At 35.5% G+C, this 22,000-nt stretch overlaps 1 protein-coding gene across 1 annotated transcript in view; it reads left to right on the forward strand.

Annotated features, from left to right (window-relative positions):
* etfa (electron transfer flavoprotein subunit alpha) overlaps positions 1-22,000 on the forward strand; it is a 110,056-nt gene that overhangs the window by 82,792 nt on the left and 5,264 nt on the right. Inside the window, exons 8-10 of the mRNA XM_039773425.1 lie at positions 3,037-3,105; positions 4,715-4,797; positions 20,707-20,772. Coding sequence (XP_039629359.1) covers positions 3,037-3,105; positions 4,715-4,797; positions 20,707-20,772 — 218 coding nt within the window. The remainder of the gene's footprint in view (positions 1-3,036; positions 3,106-4,714; positions 4,798-20,706; positions 20,773-22,000) is intronic.

A 22,000-nucleotide genomic window follows, 5' to 3' on the forward strand; every position in this document is an offset into this window, starting at 1 on the left:
TCTGTTATGTCTTGGTATTATTACCCTCCCGTTCCTTCATTTTTTTAAATGTACAAATCTGAGAAAACTGATTCATAAGTAGGTGTCGTTTTATTTAATCTCTCTCAGTTCATTTATTTAATTACTTGATTTATGTTCCTCAGTAACATGTGATTTTTGCATATGCAAAGACACAGATTACACACATGTGATTGTATGTCAACAAAATGGTCAGTTTAAGCTGGAACAAAATAGTCCCCTTGACATTTGTGGGTATTTGCCCCATGCAAATTACCAGTAACACAAATAATTACTGCATCCCTTTACATGACATACACATTATCCAGCAACCCTTGTGAACAAATATAATATGTATATATTTTTTAAGCACAGAACAGGGGAAGCTGGAGAAGAGCATGAGTTAACGAGTACATCCTGAACAAACAGTTTTGTTGGAATAGAATGGATCAGTGTTTCAAAATGAAGTTTAGAAAGGAGAGTAAAGGCACATTATGATATTGCAGCACATGAAGCTGCATTTATTAGTGTAAAAGTTTTGTTTAATGTTCTTCCTCTAACACCTGTTTACATTAACAACTAGAAATGAATGTAATCGGTAAACTTATATTTTACTCAGACCTGTAGTAACATTTTTAAAAGAGTACCCCATTTAAAAATATTTTATCTTTTATTTACTACATGTTTGTAATGATTGAGAAAAATATTTAATATGTTTTCATGGAGAATGTAGATGACAAGGTTTCTTATAAAAATTTGTTTCAATATGGGTCATCAGGAGCTAGTGTTGAACAATCGCAAAAGATTTTAAAACATCCATCAAAAAGTACACAGAATTCACATGTCAGTTATCTAGTCACATACTCATGATGTCCATAGGACAGGTTTATTAATAAATAAATACTTCTGGAATTTGAAAATACTTCTGGAATTTGAGAGTAATGCACAAAAGTGATACATGTTTGAGTTGAAGATGTAGCTCATAACTAGTGAATTGGGTGAGGAGCAAGTTTTGAATATTGTGTAATTACATACATACACACAAGTTCATAATTCATATAATTCCTTTGATCTGTACCCATTAACATCATGATCCAGTAGCTCTTTGTATCGACTATGCCTAGATCTACACTATGCAACTAAGAAATTCTCAAAGAAAATGTGCTGGCTAATCAGAAACACATCATTTATGTCAGGCAAATTTCTGTTGTAAAAAATCTTAAATGCGATTTTTTAAGTCTGAATGTTGTTGCATTATAATCGTTGTGCACTTTTATGCAGCTAGGTACAGTGCATCTGGAAAGTGTTCACAGCACATCACTTTTTCCACATTTTGTTGCAGCCTTATTCCAAAATGGATTAAATTCATTTTTTTTCCTCAGAATTCTATACACAACACCCCATAATGACAACATGAAAAAAGTTTACTTGAGGTTTTTGCAAATTTATTAAAAATAAAAAACTGAGAAATCACATGTACGTAAGTATTCACAGCCTTTGCTCAATACTTTGTTGATCCACCTTTGGCAGCAATTGCAGCCTCAAGTCTTTTTGAATATGATGCCACAAGCTTGGCACACCTATCTTTGGCCAGTTTCGCCCATTCCTCTTTGCAGCACCTCTCAAGCTCCATCAGGTTGGATGGGAAGTGTCGGTGCACAGCCATTTTAAGATCTCTCCAGAGATGTTGAATCGGATTCAAGTCTGGGCTCTGGCTGGGCCACTCAAGGACATTCACAGAGTTGTCCTGAAGCCACTCCTTTGATATCTTGGCTGTGTGCTTAGGGTCATTGTCCTACTGAAAGATGAACCGTTGCCCCAGTCTGAGGTCAAGAGTGCTGTGGAGCAGATTTTCATCCAGGATGTCTCTATACATTGCTGCAGTCCTCTTTCCCTTTATCCTGCCGCTGAAAAACATCCCCACAGCATGATGCTGCCACCACCATGCTTCACTGTAGGGATGGTATTGGCCTGGTTTCCTCCAAACGTGACGCCTGGCATTCACACCAAAGAGTTCAATCATTGTCTCATCAGACCAGAGAATTTTGTTTCTCATGGTCTGAGAGTCCTTCAGGTGCCTTTTGGCAAACTCCAGGCAGGCTGCCACGTGCCTTTTACTAAGGAGTGGCTTCCGTCTGGCCACTCTACCATACAGGCCTGATTGGTGGATTGCTGCAGAGATGGTTGTCCTTCTGGAAGGTTCTCCTCTCTCCACAGAGGAGCTCTGGAGCTTTGACAGAGTGATCATCAGGTTCTTGGTCACCTCCCTGACTAAGGCCCTTCTCTCCCGATCGCTCAGTTTAGATGACCGGCCAGCTCTAGGAAGAGTCCTGGTGGTTTTGAACTTCTTCCACTTACGGATGATGGAGGCCACTGTGCTCATTGGGATGTTCAAAGCAGCAGAAATTTTTCTGTAACCTTCCCCAGATTTGTGCCTCGAGACAATTCTGTCTGGGAGGTCTACAAACAATTCCTTTGATTTCATGCTTGGTTTGTGCTCTGACATGAACTGTCAACTGTGGGATCTTATATAGACCGGTGTGTGCCTTTCCAAAACATGTCCAATCAACTGAATTTACCACGGGTGGACTCCATTTAAGCTGCAGAAACATCTTAAGGATGATCAGGGGAAACGGGATGCACCTGAGCTCAATTTTGAGCTTCATGGCAAAGGCTGTGAATACGTATATATAACATGTGCTTCCTCAATTTTTTTATTTTTAATAAATTTGCAAAAATCTCAAGTAAACTTTTTTCACATTGTCATTAGGTGGTGTAAGTATAACAAGTATAATTCAAGGTGTGCTTTACATATCCAGTGCTGTATCTCACAGTCCAGTAGATGTTTGCATGGAGTTGGACAAGTGCTTCTAGATAAAATTTTCTTTGCTTGGCACCTTACATTCTAGTTTTAGAAACATTTATAATATATATTTATTATGAAAAGTAAATAATACTAATGTTTAAAAATAAATGAATATTGTTAAGAGTACTGATTTATTTTCTGATATTTCATATTTTAATATAATACTTTTTTAGGAAGAGGACTGAAGAGTGGTGAAAACTTTAAACTACTATATGATCTTGCTGACCAATTGCAAGCTGCAGGTAATAATAATTAATAATTATTGGCCCTGTTGCAGAGATTCAGGCTTTCTTTTCTGACGTAGTTCAAATGTCACTGCATCTTAGAAATAATTACAGTAAAATGTTAATATTATAGTATCTCAGGGAGTTTTATATTGACCAAAATATTTCAGTCAGTTTTTAATCAGTATTATCTTCAATGATATAATTACAATCGTGATTTGATGCTTTTAGTGAAATGATGTTGAAAAAACTCAATTGAAGCAGTGAATGTTAAAAGGAGTAACATCAGTGTTACTGTTTTGCTGAATGTTACAATATCCTCCAGTTTGTTTTTATCTGTCTGTCATTTTTACTTCTTAAACATAAAAGGGAAACTGAAATTGTCAATGACTGCATATTCTCTTGGAATTCTATCTATTATGCAATACAAAGGAATATACTGTAGTTCATATTATTTGTTTGAACTCATTCATGTATGGCAGGGTAAGTATTTTTCAAAGATCATGTGGACAGTTACTCTTATTCTCTTGGTTTTGTTTTCTTTATGATATGAAATCTTTTTACAGAAATGTGTAATGTAGCACAGCTATGCAGACTTTAATCTCTCATTGAAATAAAAAATAATTTTACTTAAGTATGCTTTTCAAGTGTGTTTTGTGTGCACGTTTTTACTTAACCTTTTCATTGTTTACTGGCAACCTTTTGTTTTGATTAAATCTTTATTTGGGACATAAAATAAAAAAATTATACTATATATTTTAATTAGCTGTTAGCTTTGTTTTCACGTAACAAATAATTGACAGGTAAAAAAATATTAAGAATTTGTATTTAACATGAAAAACCTTTTGGGTAGCTGTACCTTCAGATAAAACGGTGCTTTTGTTTTCAGTTTAAAAATATGCATATGTTGAAGTCTTGGATTATGAGTGGATCATGTTGTTGTGTTTTGGGTTTTTTTTAAGATTTGTATGACAGTGGATTGCTGTTTTAATTCATTTAGTCAATTATTGAAGTACTGTGTTAACCATTATGGATATAATGAGAAGTCTAGCAAAATTACACCTTTTATTGTGAGAAGGACTTTAAAGTCACAGTGCTTATGGGCAACTTCTAAACACATCAAGAGAGAAATGAATGGGAACTTAAACCTGTGCTAAAATTTAACACAACATGGTTTAAATAGAGACAAGAGTTTTATAACAAGATATGATGATTGTTTACATCTCTTGGATTGCCCCAGACAACCGGACTACAGATCCACATTGTAACCTCCGAAAGAGTTTGTTGGACATTTATCAAATTATCTTGACTATACAGTACATTGTTCTCCTCTCTTGCTAAATGAATCTTAGATGTAAAAAATGAATAGACCTCTCCAGGCTAAGATATCTTGCTTTTCCAATGCTGTAGCTGTCCTAGTGTCTATATATACACAGGGAATTTCAGTCTCTGTATTACATATTTCTTGAAGACTGGGCCTGAGTTGCCTCGAAAGCTTGCATATTGCAGTCTTTTTAGTTAGCCAATAAAAGGTGTCATTTATGAGAAATATACATTAATTACACAGTAAAGAATATTTTTTGTTTGGCCTTGGGTTAATCAGATTATCTGTATATGCTGGTTCTAGTTGGAGCTTCAAGAGCAGCTGTTGATGCAGGATTTGTCCCAAATGATATGCAGGTTGGGCAGACTGGCAAGATTGTGGCACCTGTAAGTAAAACCTGATCACATTTGTAGTATGTTTTCAATTTGCTTAATTATTGTTGGAGAAATAAATTCTGAATGTGCTTTAGCAAGGTACAATCAAATCTTTGCTCCTGAAAAAGGGCTTAAATAAAGGTTGATAATTACCTATGATACAAATTCCTTTTTTTACGATTGTCTATTTGTTATCATGTAGCAAGGCAGTACTTTAATGCAACTCTGTTTGCCCAAATGGTAGAGTTAGTTATTGGTTCAAGCTTAGGATTTTCAAAGCAATATGGACTTAAAACAGTTAAGGTTTATAACATTAAAAGTAGACAAACCACTTGGTGACTTTTTTTTTTAAAAGCATAGTGGGATATAGTAATAGGGCATTTGTAACCTAGTTGTGAGTAATTATTTATAGTACTAGAAATTTAGTTCACTTTTTGTACTCTTATAAAGTACACTTATTAAAAAAATAGTCTTAGAGCAGATGCACAAATTTAAAGAACTAAAATAAAATTACAGGAAATTAAATACCCTGCAGTATTTACATGTGCCTATACTTTTATACTGTGAATGTGCGTTTGTATGTTTACAATTCAAGCAGTTGCATCCTTTTAACCTTTTATAAATCTTGCTTTTTATCACCTTGTATTAACTTGTGAGTTTTACTTATTTATTTATTTTTGTAAAATTCTCGGTTGTAAACCTTTAGCTTCGGGTTAACTGCTTTTATTTTTTCCTGTTTTATATTTTTCTTCCCGTTCTGAATTTAATTTTAGACATTTTAGATTTATGATTTGTCAACAATATTTCTTTGTACCTTCCAGTCATGGCTATGTTACATCGCATAACTTTTCCAGCGTTTTCCACTCGTAACCTTGATTTTACATAATCTTACCAAATTGCAGGCAGTTGCTGGTGGACTACTGTAAAGCTGGTTGCATAATATGACATGCTCCGTAGCTCACTCAAAGTAGTCTGTGACTCATTCCAAGAAAATTTGATTTTGTCTTTAGTTATGGGAACAGGTTCTTTGTGCATTATAGCTGACAACAAAAGAATTCTCATTCACAAGTACAGTGCATAAAATTCAGTGAGAAGGAAAAGTAACATGGGTGAACAGAAGAGAAACTAGTCTGTCTGATGTTTTGTGTTTTACGTACCACAGTAGAATAGAAAAGGAATAAAAAGGGCAAGATTGTGACTGACATTGTCATACCTGTTAACTGTTTTTACATCATAAGCTTTGATAGCCATTACTTTATTGGCTGTCATGAAAAGGGGAGAGCACAGGTATGCTGGAAAGTTGGCAACGGATTGCTAAATATGCAATGTCCAGTGATTTTATTTATTTATAACCCCCCCTTCTTTTGAATTGACCTGATCCGGCAACGGGATCAGCAACTACAGGAAGTCTGAAATATCTTTTTGACTAGAAGTCATGTAATATGATATCAGCATTACACTTCCCAATGATGATATAATTCTCATTGGTAGATTTTGTACATTGTAATTTTTTTGGCTGTTTCACAAATGTAATTTGATGATCAGTGCATTTGTTATGCCAGATAATTGCCTACTGCTCTGAATACTTTGTTGTTACAGTATTGAAAATCCTACAGTATTCACTAATTTAAGAATTTGTGGTCTGATCTAATCCTTTTCATGTATGTAGCATTGCCACTGCAAAGCTAATAAAACATTGCAGCCAAGATGGTGAACCTAGCCTCAACAGATACTTCGTGTAGTGCCTATCCCAAAGAGTGCTTATCCATCAGGCTAAGAAATTCTTACAATAAGGTTGCACAACACTTTTGATCTATCTTTGAAAATACATATATTTTCATCTATTTAAAATACAGGGTGGGCCATTTATATGGATACACCTTAATAAAATGGGAATGGTTGGTGATATTAACTTCCTGTTTGTGGCACATTAGTATATGTGAGGGGAAAACTTTTCAAGATGGGTGGTTAACATGGTGGCCATTTTGAAGTTGGCCATTTTGGATCCAACTTTTGTTTTTTCAATAGGAAGAGGGTCATGTGACACATCAAACTTATTGGGAATTTCACAAGAAAAACAACGGTGTGCTTGGTTTTAACATAACTTTATTCTTTCATGAGTTATTTACAAGTTTCTGACCACTTATAAAATGTGTTCAATGTGCTGCCCATTGTGTTGGATTGTCAATGCAACCCTCTTCTCCCACTCTTCACACACTGATAGCAACACCGCAGGAGAAATGCTAGCACAGGCTTCCAGTATCCGTAGTTTCAGGTGGTGCACATCTCCTATCTTCACAGCATAAACAATTGCCTTCAGATGACCCTAAAGATAAAAGTCTAAGGGGGTCAGATCGGGAGACCTTGGGGGCCATTCAACTGGCCCACGACGACCAATCCACTTTCCAGGAAACTGTTCATCTAGGAATGCTCAGATCTGACACCCATAATGTGGTGGTGCACCATCTTGCTGGAAAAACTCAGGGAACATGCCAGCTTCAGTGCATAAAGAGGGAAACACATCATCATTTAGCAATTTCGCATATCCAGTGGCCTTGAGGTTTCCATTGATGAAGAATGGCCCCACTATCTTTGTACCCCATATACCACACCATACCATCACTTTTTTTGTTCCAACAGTCTTGGAGGGATCTATCCAATGTGGGTTAGTGTCAGACCAATAGCGGTGGTTTTGTTTGTTAACTTCACCATTCACATAAAAGTTTGCCTCATCACTGAACAAAATCTTCTGCGTAAACTGAGGGTCCTGTTCTGGGTCATCCTCATTGAGATGCTGCAGTAGCTGGAGTTTGTAAGGGTGCCATTTGTGCGTAGCTAATATCCGCCGAAGGGATGTTCGACTAATGCCACTCTCCAGTGACATGCGGCGAGTGCTACACTGTGGGCTCTTGCTGAATAAAGCTAGGACAGCCACTGATGCTTCTTCATTAGTGACAGTTTTCATGCGTCCACATTTTGGCAAATCCAACATTGAACCAGTTTCACGAAACTTAGCAAGCAGTTTGCTAACTGTAGCATGGGAGATGGGTGGTCTCGTAGGGTGTCTTGCATTGAAATCTGCTGCAATGACCCTATTAGTCTTCATTTTTTTCATTTTTCAATACTGTTATCTATACATGGCTCACAGCTCCATGAATCTGGTTTTTATCTGTGGCTTAATCAGGAACTAGTGTTACCACAATTTTCAAATATTTGTTTGTTGGCTTTTATGAGCATATTCTAGTTTTGTCCACATGACAAAGATAGAGATTTTAAATTTGTGTGTGTGGAAATGCTCGGTATTTGTTATTGACTAATTGCCTGCAACCAACAAGAAACCTGGTTCAGAAGATTGATGGATGTTTTATCCTTTGTGACATGTTAGCACAGCAGTTGCCATTGCTGATTTACAGCATTCTAAATCCAGTTAAGTTTGTGGATGTGACAGTGGTGTCGTTGGGGGAGCTTCTGGGACTTTAGCCCCAGATCTCCAACAGCCCTCCTCCCAACCTGTTCAATGCACATATGCCTATAACCTTAGGTCTTTTGAAGGCCAGCCCTGGTGTCTCCAGTTTAGCATTCTGGTAATGACTGCTGACAGCATGAAAACTCCAATGGACACCTAACAGGGACATCAACAGTACACAAACTCAAATGGTGGCCTGCCCCAATGTCTAAGAGCTTGGGCTAATGACATCCCTTGGCTGTGTGATGACTTTTGTATTCGGTTTCTGGTTCTCCCTGTTACATTTTGGATTTCCTCCTTAAATGTTTGTTTGCTTGAGCAGATTATCAACTCAAGGTATTTATTGACTTGCTAAGTGTGGTTGCTTCCTGCCCTCTACTACTTGTTGCTGGGATGGGTTTCTGCTTTCACACTGATGTTTTTGAATGAACCATCTTTAGAAAATGAAGTTTTAACATGGATATATCTTTTTGTTTCTGTTTTATGATGGAATATATAGTATAGACTAGTTAGTGAATTTGATTACCTTTACAATTTTTGGAAAACATTTTGTAGAATGAACTAGATGGTAATAAAAAAAGTATATTTTGAGCATTAAAGTAAACAAACAGAAAAATGTTTTAAATTTGTTTTCACAAATTGTTCAGGAAATTATTTTTTAGTTTAAATATGATAGGGCTTAAAATGTTTTTTCCATTACTCTTTCTAGTTGGGATGCCCCAGCTGTCATTACTTGCACATTAAGAGAGTTTAAATCTTTTGAAATGTAATTAATGGGTGATGTAAAATCCTAAATGATTTGCCATATCCATTAGTGTACTGTTTGTAAGAGCTGTGATAGATTACCCAACCACCATACTTAAAATATCTGACAATGTGTCTTGTCTGGTATAATATACAATAGCTTATATTTTTGTGTGTTTATTATTCTTTTAACAACTCTCAACAGCACTGGCAAAGATGGATACTTTCAGAAAATGTTTGAATAGATTATTTTTTGTTCTCAGTTATATTTTTCAATCACTAATAAATTTATCTGTCAGATCCTGAGAGTTCATAAAAAAAAAAAAAAATCTTTAGGTTTTATTTTGAAAATTTTGACCGGCAGGGATAATTATTGTTGCTGTTTGTTCGCTTTCTCTATATTAAAGCTAAGGCTGTGTTACCAATATATAATTTATATTTTTTTAAGTGCAAATGCAATGTTCACAGCTTAATTAATATTCATTTCTATTTGCTGCCTTAGGGTGTTTCTGCATTGTTGGTCAAAGAAAAGTCTCCACATGCCTTATTATTGTAACTGTCTGTCATCTACTTAAGTTAACAAATGAGTACCTTGTATTGTTTCTTTTCTGAATGATCACACCATAGAGAAGTAATATTTCTTATAGCATATTAGTGGCTTGACAAGTAAACATGTCAGTAAAATGAACACTGCCTCTTTTCAAGTAATGCCACTCTGCCACACAAAATAAAGTTTTGTTGATTTGTAGAGTAATCTTGGTGAATATTTTTTGTTTTGTATGATAGTGGAATAGTCACTATTGTGATATTATTGCTTTATATAAAATATCTTAGATTCATGCCACAGTAGAGTATTTCTACCCATCTGTTTGTGAGGGGAAAAGTAGACTGAATAGAGGACACGTACTGTATGATATATGTTACACCGAAACCACTGACCAGCAGAAGAGTTTCTTGTACTTCTTCTGGAGTGATATAAGTGAAAGTCAGTCAACTTGGTTTTGTATTTCCTAATGCTGACCAAGGGTAATGTTTAATTAAGCCCAAAAATAAGCAATGTCTCCACTATTAAGGTTCATGGGGAATGACACCCATTTAACAAATACTCTGCTTAACACAGAGAAACCTATGTCTTACCTGCTTTATTCCCTCTGCGCACACACTTGGGTGATCAAGAGGGAGATATTTATTCATGTACCTGCCAACTTCTCTATTCACAATGGCTTTCTGCCTCCTTATCAGCTCCACTGCACATTGAACTTAGGCTCCTTTATCCTTGTCTTATAATCCACCCAGGATGGCTTTACTTTGTCCATAGGTGCATCTTCCTGTAGTAAACCTGCAGGTACTTGGTTACTTGCAGTTAGTAAGTGCTTTTATTTGCTAGCTATACTATAAACATGTTATATCCCATATAAAAAATTTATGTGGTTATCAAGATGGAAAAGTGGCTCATGATAAACAAAAAACAAAATTAAAGTCAAACAAAAATTTACCTCCCATCTAAAGACAGCAATTGACATGGTCAGTGAGAAATCATAATTAATGAAATGAAAATCAAGCACAAATGTATGCCTAATAAAAGCCTTACAAAAACAGACAAGAGCCTAATTCATCCATCTGCTATTGCAATGAGTAAAGCCGTGCATAGTAATAAGTTTGTTGGCCAGCTTGAAAAAATGAAATCCCTCATTCTGTGATGTGGTTGTACAACACTTTGGTGTAGTTGATTGAACAAGTATTGCCGACAGTTGAAGTGGATATATGCTCATTCACTTGTATCTGAAATACTGCCTTGATAATTTTTGATTCACAGTTTTTAAAAGAAATAATGCATATGAACTTCCTGTTGCAAGGATGTGTGAGAGTTAAAAACTTTGAGAACAGCAAGTCTAACTAACTAATTTGAGAGGAGTACCTAGGGGTATTTATTTGTCCTCTATAGCAAGCTGTCATGTTCTTCCTCTAAAGTGTTTCCAAATTTTGTTAAAAAAGTGAGTAAACCCTATGGAATTTTTTGGCATTTTCAACATATTTGAAAAGGCAAACATTAAATCTTCATGCAAACAGTGCCTATAGATAAAGGTCATATAATTGAAGTAGTGACACATAAAATGGACATGTTTGTATTCATTTTCATAATGTAATTTAATAAAAGTCCAGATTTGTCACATGGGGGGGGAAAAAGTAATCCCTACATTTGCTACCACTTCAGATTCATAAAATTAGAATCGGGTGTTCCAAATTTTGTACCAATGATTAGAACCTCCTTAGAATATATTAAGTGGAACTTGTCTTATTTAAACCACAGTTAGGTAGGGTCTAGTGTTCATTTTGCCAATTGGCATGTATGGTGTCATCAGGCCAAGAAAAAAAAAAGAAGGTTGTGGATGCCTATGAGTCTGGCAAGGGATTTAAAAAGATACAAAATTATTTGTAACCAGTCATTCCACTGTAAGGAAAATCATCTACAAGTAGCATAGAATTCAGAAACTTATAATTTATCCAGGACTGTCTGGTCCAGCAAATTTAGCCAAGAGCTGATCGTTTGATACTAACAGAAGTCTCCAAGGACCACAAAATTTAATTGTGGGATCTGAAGGTGACTCTTTTAAAAATTGATGTTGAAGGGCATGCATTTACAATCGGAAAGAGTTTGCACAAATTTGACCTTCAGGTGAGGGGTGTCAGGAAAAAGCCAAAAAGAACATTCGAGTGAGACTAAATTGTCATTAAACATACAGGCCAAGACCAGGCCTTCTGCATTAATGTTCTCTGGACAGATGAATCAAGGATACAGTAGAGTTGCTTGGCCACAGTAACAGTAGACATATTTTTGGCAGAAGCTGAAGACAAGATTTTAAGAAGAGAACCTCATGAAACTGTAAAGCATGTTAGTGGAAATGTTAACGGTTTAGGGTGGCTTTGCTGCCTCGGGGCCTAGGCAGCTTGCAGTCTTCAAGTCAACTATGAATTCTGCATCATATCAAAGAGTGTTTGAGGAGAATGTGAGGTTATCTGTTCAAATGTAGAAGTTGAACAAAACTTTCACAGTGGTATTGACCCAGAGTACATTAGCAAATTCACCAAAGAACGGCTCAAAAATTAGAAATGGAGGGTAATGGACTGGCCTAGTTAAACCTCAATTTGAATCCTATTGAACTTTTGTGAAGTAATTTGAAACTGATAGTACATGCAAGAAAACTCACAAACCACTTGGTCAAAATTTTTACCAAGTCGATGTAAGAGACTGTTGGGCAGTTATGTAAAATGCCTATAAAAAGTAATTACTGCTGAAGGGGGGCAGTACTAGCTTCAGAAGCTAAGGGTGTACTTACTTTTTCCATGATAGTTCATTACATCTATTGATATTTTTGTTGAATAAATTAAGATACAAATTATACTTGCATATTTATTTTAAGTACATTACCTTTATTTTTGCACATGTCTTTATGTAGCTTACAAAGTTAGACTTGGGCTTAACAGTTTATTTTATTTTGTTTTCATTTGTGATATCACACAATTGAATTTTATTGAATGTGACAGTTTTTTTTTTTTTTCAACCCCATTACATGATTTTTCCTCACTTTTGTATCCCAGGGACAGCTGCTTGGATTAATTCAGCATTGATCACAAGACATACTGTATCTGTGAGATAAAGGGATGAATATTGTAGGGTACCTTTAGAGAGATATGCAAATATTCAAACTAGGTGTTGGGACCTGATGAAAACATACAGTAATGACAAACCGAACTAAATTCAAATTTAGTCAAAAATTTTATATTTAGCAGCCCCTTTTTTTTCCTTTTTAAAATGTATACTTTTTAATGTGAGGAGCATTACAAGCAAAATGCATGAGTGTCGGCCAGGGACAATGATTTTATAGGAATCGCATCTTGGCTAAATGAGAGATTATGTAGAAGAATATAATATTAATCATTATACATCCTTTTGAGAAGATGAATAAGAAAGGAAAGTTGAAAGTGTTGCACTATACATGAGAAGTCCTATTCATGCTTATAAGAAAAAGAATGAAGAAGGAAAATTGTTAGAACCATTATATGTTAAGGAAGAAATCCAGAAATTTGTGGAATAAACTTGCTGTATGTAATCAAATTGTGATATTTTGAGCAATCCTCTTCATTTAATCACAGTAGTGATTGTGGGATTTTTTTAGCCTTATCTCATTGGAAATACAGAAGATTACACTGAAATGGTGTTTAGAGTTGTTTATCTCCCCTAATTTGTTTCACAATTAACACAGACTAATACCTTCCTAGATTGTTTCTTTTCAAACAGTGACAACAATATAAACTGAAGTTATTGATAGTTTAACAATGATCACAACATGGATGAAACTCAATTTTTTCCCCCATTAATAGTTAGAGCAAACTTGAAATACAAGAGACCTTAATATTTTTAATTACGCCGTATTGTTTTAGGCATCATGTGTAAACTAAGCAGCAATCTAAGACACAACTAAAATAATCATTGCTGATATTAAAAAAGCTACTTAAACTGTGATTTATTATTTTTTTTAAATCCATTATAAAAAGAAAAGGAATTATTGAGAGAGGAAAGTAGCTTTTGCATTCTGTGACAAAAGCTTTACAGTTCTAACATAGAGATTTCAGATTTAAGAGTGAATCAGAACCAGGATAAGGTTAGAAAAATACTCCGGAGGAGTATTTTTAAGGGTCAGTTCTTTGCACAATTACATCCAAGAGCACAGAATTGGTAGAAAAATCTGTCCAAAAGTATGTTGTGAAGGAGTGTGTTTAAAAAGCACAAGTATGTCCATTTTGGTTTTTTTCTTTCTCTCACTAAAATCTAGTAGCATCTTAAAAACAATTAAAGGAATTAAGGGTATTTAAAAATGTACAAAAAACATTTAACCTTACCAGAATAGTGACAGCAACTATTTAGCTTTAGCATTATCAATACCAGGAAAAAAATTAGAAGTTAAGCAGTTTTTATAGTCAAATTCTTTTTTTATTAAAATTTTTTTTACCAATATATTCATCCAATCAAAAGGAAAACCTGTTTTCATTTAAAGCCTGTGGTAGTTAAAGCGTTTTGGACAGAGGAAAAATTGGCTAAAATCAAAGATCCAGAGAGCAATTGTTAGCATAATTCATGTTAGAATTACCAAATTAATCACAATTATGTTTGCGAAAAATAGTTGCAATCAACATTTGCTGGTTTGGCAATTCAAAGCCTCACATTTTACATGTATACATACATATATATTCATATATACAGTGCATCGGGAGAGTATTCACAGCGCATCACTTTTGCTGTTATGAAAAAGAAAAGGAAACATTATAATAATAACGTAACATGATTGAGAATGTAATTGTTTTGTCATTGTCATCAGTGTTACTGGCATATACATATATATATATATATATATATATATATATATATATATATATATATATATATATATATATATATATATATATATATATATATATATAAATATAATATATATATAAAAATATAAAAATACACACACACACACTATGGGGTGCCAAACGGGCAAATAAATTGATTTTGTGAATATATAAAGTCGGCATCAGAATGTATAAAGTTAAAACTTGAATATATAAAGTCACTGTCGGAATATATAAAGTCAGCGCCGGTATACATAAAGTCATAACTTTTTTCTGAATATATAAAGTCAAAACTTGAATATATAAAATCATCGCTGGAATATATGAAGTCAAAACCTGAATATATAAAGTCAGCATCAGAATTTATAAAGTCATTCCTGATTATATAAAGTCAACATCGGAGTATATAAACTCACTCCTAAATATATGAAGTGAAAGTCAAAATCTATTGATTGAAACGACTCTGAACTGAACTAAGTTAACAAAAACGTATTCAGAAAAATAAATTAAAAAAACACTGTTCGGTTAATGTTTTGAAAATGATGCATGTGCCGTGCCCTGCCCAGGATTGGTTCCTGCTGTGCGCCCAGTGTTGGCTGGGATTGTCTCCAGCAGACCCCGTAACCCTGTGGTCGGATTCAACGTGTTGGGAAATGGATGGATATTCCAGCGCTGACTTTGTATATTCCGACACTGGCTTTATATATTTAAGTTTTGACTTTATATATTCCAGCGCTTACTTTAGATATTCCGAAATATTCCAACACCGTCTTTATTTACTCAGGTTTTGACTTTATATATTTGGGAATGACTTTAGGCTATATATTCAAGTTTTGACTTTATATATTCCAGCGCTGACTTTATATATTCAAGTTTTGACTTTATATATTCAGAAACAAGTATTGACTTTATATATACCGATGCTGACTTTATATAATTAAGTTTTGGCTTTATTTATTCCGACAGTGACTTTATATAATCAAGTTTTGACTTTATACGAGGTGTGGCAGAAAAGTAATGAGACTGATTTTTTATTTACCAAAGTTTTTATTTTTTTCAAACATCAATGTTATCCCCTTCAAAGTAGTTCCTTTGGGCAGCTACACACCGATGGAGACGTTGTTCCCACTGTTGGTAGCAGCGCTGGAAGTCTTCAACCAGTATGGTCTTCAGCATGTCCGTTACACTCTTTTGGATGTTTTCTAAAGTCCCGAAAGACGCCCTTGAGGACATTTTTCAGTTTAGGAAAAAGGAAAAAGTCACACAGACTGAGGTCAGGTGAATAAGGGGGCTGGGGAACCACAGGAATTTGTTTTTTTGATTGTCCTTCTGCTCAATTGTGAGGTTTTTCGGCGCCATTTTGGCACAGACCTTTCACATGTGCAAATGTTCAGTCAAAATTTGATGAACGGTAAATCTGTTCAAATTTAATTGTTCATTCAACATTCTTAATGTTAAACGACGGTCTGATCTCACAAGAGTGTTCACACGTTCGATGTTTTCATTGGTTTTCGAAGTTGAAGTCCTCCCTGAACGGTGTTCATCTTCAACGTGTTTTCTGCCTTCCAAAAATGATTTGTGCCAGCGAAAAACTTGAGCTTGGATAAAGAATGTTCCCCATAGGCCTGTGTTAACTTTTCAAACGTCACACTTGCCGTTTAATGGCACAACGTTGCTCCAAATTCCGCTGTTCCATTTTATGCGTGACGCAAAACCAAAAACACAACTTCGCTAATAGCAGTCACAAAAATCACGTAGTTAACGGAAGGAGTTGAAACTCACACTGAGCTATGGGAGGGTACTGATACACGTGCTCTATCAAGGACAACAGCGCAGCGTTGCCAGATCGCTTGCAGTGTTGCCAGTCTCATTACTTTTCTGCCACACCGTTATCCGCAAATTTCGTATATTCGCAAATGACCTATATATATATATATATATATATATATACAAGTTTTGACTTTATATAGTTAAATGTAGTTATCATTGCATAACTTTTTCTTTACCATAGAAATTAAAGACTAAATTCAACTTCCATTCCTAACAAAGATATTTCTGGCGACTAAATAGAAGCTACTTATATCCAAATTCGAGCTATTGAGCTGTCGCCTGCCTGCCTGAATAAATCACCCTCGCTTCGCTCTTAAATTTTTACCGTTCATTTAATCATGGCTAGTGGCGGAAAAATTATAAAATGGATGGAGGATTACACGGAGTATGGCTTTACCAAAACAATTATTGATGGCGAATCGATTATTCATAAAGCTTCAATTGGAGATCTGTTTTTCTGTGTTAACCTCATATTTTTTCATACTTCTTCTCAAACCAAGGTATGTGCGAGGCTAAAATGAATCGGGAACCGCTGATCAATGTAATTGGTGTACCAGGAAATCCTGCATTGACAGAAGTTCCCCTTTGCTTGTGATTAAATGCGTGATTTTTAACGCGTTATGGAGCACATGCATCGAAGCTTCTCAGCTGTGCTTGTGCTAAGAAAAGGAACTATTTTAAAAATAACATGATTGTCAATGTAACCTTTTTGTAAGTAGTGCCTGGAGGATTCGGTGTGGAGAAACTCTAGACACAGCGTTTGTATTAACTTGTGTATTTTTCTGTGAGTATTTGGTGGCAGCGTCACAAGGTCGTAACACTGCGTTAGCTGTGGAGCGCAGCTCAGAGCGAAATGAGATGAATGGGAGGGGAGATGATGACGTGACTCCCCCACCTGCCTTAACTGTCAATCCCCACAAACACAGTCTCTCGGAATTTGCATAAGCACACCCCTTCACCTGCAATTTTAACTTAGTTACAAAGTGATCAAAACTCTCGTTTATATAATGCGTCCTCTCATTAAACTTGTATCCCGCATTACCCGTGGGCATGAGAAACGCCAGCGGCAGCCTGTCTATGAACTTAATTTAAAGTTTAGGTTTACACCTTGCTTTCTTTCCGAAGTAGCAGCACTCATGAATATGGTAGTATATGTCACTCGCTCGCTTCTTATTGTTTCGCTGCCTTCTGAATTATATAATGCATGTTTTCTTCAGCGGTTTTTCCTGGTTTTCTATGTACTGCGTTGACAGTCAGTTCACGTGATTACATGGGAGGCGTGATGATGTCACATGAAACTCCGCCCCCCACGGCTTTAGAGCTCAACTCCATTACAGTAAATGGAGAAAAATACCTTCCAGTTATGACCATTACGCGTAGAATTTCGAAATGAAACCTGCCCAACTTTTGTAAGGAAACTGTAAGGAATGAGCCTGCCAAATTTCAGCCTTCTACCCACATGAGAACTTGGAGAATTAGTGAGGAGTCAGTCAGTCAGTCAGTGAGGGCTTTGCCTTTTATTAGTATAGATAAAAAAAACTGAGAAATCGCATGTACATAAGTATTCACAGCCTTTGCTGATGTTCAATCAGATTCAAGTCTGGGCTCTGGCTGGGCCACTCAAGGACATTCACAGAGTTGTCCTGAAGCCACTCCTTTGATATCTTGGCTGTGTGCTTAGGGTTGTTGTCCTGCTGAAAGATGAACCGTCGCCCCAGTCAAGGTCAAGAGCACTCTGGAGCAGGTTTTCATCCAGGATGTCTCTGTACATTGCTGCAGTCATCTTTCCCTTTATCCTGACTAGTCTCCCAGTTCCTGCCGCTGAGAAACATCCGCACAGCATGATGCTGCCTACACCTTGCTTCACTGTAGGTATGGTATTGGCCTGGTGATGAGCGGTGCCTGGTTTCCTCCAAACGTGATGCCTGGCATTCACACCAATGAGTTCAATCTTTGTCTCTTCAGACCAGAGAATTTTGTTTCTCGTGGTCTGAGAGTCCTTCAGGTGCCTTTTGGCAAACTCCATGTGGGCTGCCATGTGCCTTTTACTAAGGAGTGGCTTCTGTCTGGCCACTCTACCATACAGGCCTGATTGGTGGATTGCTGCGGAGATGGTTGTCCTTCTGGAAGGTTCTCCTCTCTCCAGAGAGGACCTCTGGAGCTCTGACAGAGTGACCATCGGGTTCTTGGTCACCTCCTTAACTAAGACCCATCTCCCTCGATCACTCAGTTTAGATGGCCGGCCAACTATAGGAAGAGTCCTGGTGGTTTCGAACTTCTTCCACTTATGGATGATGGAGGCCACTGCGCTCATTGGGACGTTCAAAGCAGCAGAAATTTTTCTGTAACCTTAGCCAGATTTGTGCCTCGAGACAATCCTGTCTCAGAGGTCTACAGACAATTCCTTTGACTTCATGCTTGGTTTGTGCTCTGACATGAACTGTCAACTGTGGGACCTTATATAGACAGGTGTGTGCCTTTCCAAATCATGTCCAATCAACTGAATTTACCACAGGTGGACTCCAATTAAGCTGTAGAAACATCTCAAGGATGATCAGGGGAAACAGGATGCACCTGAGCTCAATTTTGAGCTTCATGGCAAAGGCTGTGAATACTTATGTACACGTGCTTTCTCAGTTTTTTTTATTTTTTTAAAAATTTGGAAAAACTCAAAACGTTTTTCACGTTGTCATTATGGGTGTTGTGTGTAGAATTCTGAGGAAAAAAAATGAAATTAACCCATTTTGGAATAAGGCTGTAACATAACAAAATGTGGAAAAAGTGATGCGCTGTGAATACTTTCCGGATGTACTGTATGTGTATACAAAGACTGTAAGAAACTGCAATCAGTTCATACTGTTATTGTCAAAAATACTGTTTAATAACAGTTTTATATTCAATTTGTAGGAATCTACAAATATTTTAAATTTTATTAGTAATAAATTAATAATGGTTTTTTCAGTTGCATAGCTTTCTAAAAATCTGCTTCCAAATTTCCACATTGATTTTCGTGATTCCTTTATTTAGTACCGTGCATCTGTATACACAATTTTGATATGTATTACTACACCCCAAAGCTGTGCAGATTAGATTGAATGTGTATTTCAAATTAACACCCCATCCAGGTTTAGTCCTTCCTCCTAGTCCTGAGATTGGCTGTGGCCCCCCCATGACCCTGAGTTTGATTAAATGGATTTGAGAATATTATGTTAATATGAAACTGCATGGTCAATACAGAAAATATGTCATCACTTAATAGGCCTTTGGACTGCAGTTTTATATAACATGGAAATTCACCTTGTAGTGTAATTAAAAGTATCCCAAAACAATCCAGTTAATAATACTGTTCAAGTATGTTAGTGTAGCACTGGAAGGCCGCAGATGTTATTTACATTTTGTTCAATATTTTGACCTGAAATATTCTAGCAATTCAATGCCTGAAATTAGGCACCATGTACAAATGTAGCAAATAATGTAAAATATTATGGTATTGTTTTACTAAGTATGTGCTATATGTATACTTTGGTATATATTTTGTACTTAATATCAGTCTAGAAGCATCACAAAACTTGAGAGCTGGTTTCAAGCAGCAAGGGACCAAGTTATGCAGGCCAGCATTTTCTTTAGCTGAAAAAAGCAGTGGATTGACAGCCCCTTTCATACTGTATTATCCGGACTGGCTTTTAACTCCAGTAGAACCATGTTCACAAATTGATGCTCTGTTCCTCTGGGGTTGGTGCAGAAACATTAAATTGTACTAAAATATTCATATGTCAGTGCATTTGGTTGAAAGCAATTGATGTGGTCTTCCCAGGAGGGAGCCTGGAAATGCTGCTGGGCCTTGCACTCTGCCAGACACCCTAAGCACTCTTCTTAAGAGTAATTACATAGACTGCATGCTCAAAGAGCGTTTTAGAGCGAATACTGTATACAATAATTTTAAAGTCTGAGTAATAATATAATTCAAAGTTGAATGTTTTAGCAACAGAAATACATTAAATATTCCTATACAAATTAATCAAAGTTCTAAATACAGCAAAATTTTCACTTTTCTGTGGTTGTATTATTAGGTTTTAATTTAAATGATTCTTTTGAAAAATTCTGGCACTTTTGTGAAGGTAACTAAGCAATCATCTAATTTAGTTTTTTAGTTCTTCAATATTGCCTTATAGTAAGGAAAAAACAATAAAATTCATATAGGAGTGTATATCAATTTTTAAACAAATTTGCCTAGTTTTCAATTTTTAAGTTAACATTTAATATCAATAATATGCATAGTTAACAAAATTAATTTTTATTATGTTTGATATTTAAAGATTATTTTAAATTGTTTGTAATCCTGAAATAAGTGTGTACATTTTAGGTCAATTATTTATCATCTAGACTCCTATCAAATGATTATTTTTTGCTATCCTGCTAATATAAAACATTATTATAAAGGAAAGGAAAATGTTTTGGAGACTCGGTTGTTTTCTGTTTTATAGGAACTTTACATTGCCGTGGGGATTTCTGGTGCAATTCAGCATCTTGCAGGAATGAAGGACAGCAAAGTATGTATACTTTATCAATGTAAACTCATATTGTTTTATTTTAATGTAATTCTAGCATTATAATAAAATTGTCAGTTTGGAGAAAAGCACCTGCCATGAAAATACATGTACATTTAGTTTGAGCAAATGACGGAACTTGTAATACCACACTTTTGTTTAAAAGAAAGAATTCTTCAAATATTTCTAGAAAAATGTGTATGGTTAAATATTAAGCCAGTTTAATGACCAAAGACCCTCTATCTGCTCAAGTGGTCTGATTACACTTGCTGTTTATCTGTTTAAAAGTCACATTAAACATATCTAACCACCAAAAAATGGCTAATTTCAGAGTCTGACACTTGCATTCATGCATAACACTGTACAGTTTCAATTATAGATCTTGCATTCCATGAAATTAAAGATGGTTTTTGATGGTTCTACTTAAGTACAGTAATATGGAAATGCAGTAAAAGGTAATAAAACTTTAAAGAGATTTGGCAAGTCTGGAGTGCCTAGAGCTTATACAACTGATTGCAAAGTTTGGTTATTCATGTTGAAGATTTTATATTCAATTATTAAGAGCTTTATTTGGTGAATGCAGTGCTTTTGTGCTAAGGAACTAAATAATTTTTAAAACCAAAATGTGTTTAATTCTTCATTCCCTTGTAAGTTTTTTATGAATTGGTTAATGCTGTATACTGTGAAGCAACATTCTTAGTACAACTTTAAAAATGTCACTTTCAGTGTAAGCCGTAAACTTTCTTCAGTGACAGGCAGTCATGTATGCTTTATTAAGAATGTATTGTTTAACTCTAGAAACTTTGTTTGACAGAATGGGTTTACTTTTTCTCCTTTATATTATTGTTTTTCTTACACTTAAATTGCAGTAAGCCTCATGTATGGTTAATACTAGTAGATCATGTGTAATGGACCACAAGCTGCTGTTTATATGTGTATATTTTATAATGCAATGCACTGTGATTTCATTTGAAACCAAGGCACTTCGGGCACTCATTCTAGCTTTATCTCAACTTATATAGAGTTTATAATGTTCACCAAGCATGAGTCATTCATGAAAGTACTATAAATAAATTTTACTAATTTGCAGTTGTTTTTATAGCTTCTTCTTCTTTTCAGCCACTATTATTTCCCTTTCTTGTCTCTGATGTAGTGACCCATTTTAAAAGAAAGTACTGTAGGAATAACCAGTTCTGAGTTCTGTAGAAGAAAACAGTTTTATGTAAATGTG

This window comes from Polypterus senegalus, chromosome 12, assembly GCF_016835505.1.
Source record: "Polypterus senegalus isolate Bchr_013 chromosome 12, ASM1683550v1, whole genome shotgun sequence".
NCBI lineage: Eukaryota > Metazoa > Chordata > Cladistia > Polypteriformes > Polypteridae > Polypterus > Polypterus senegalus.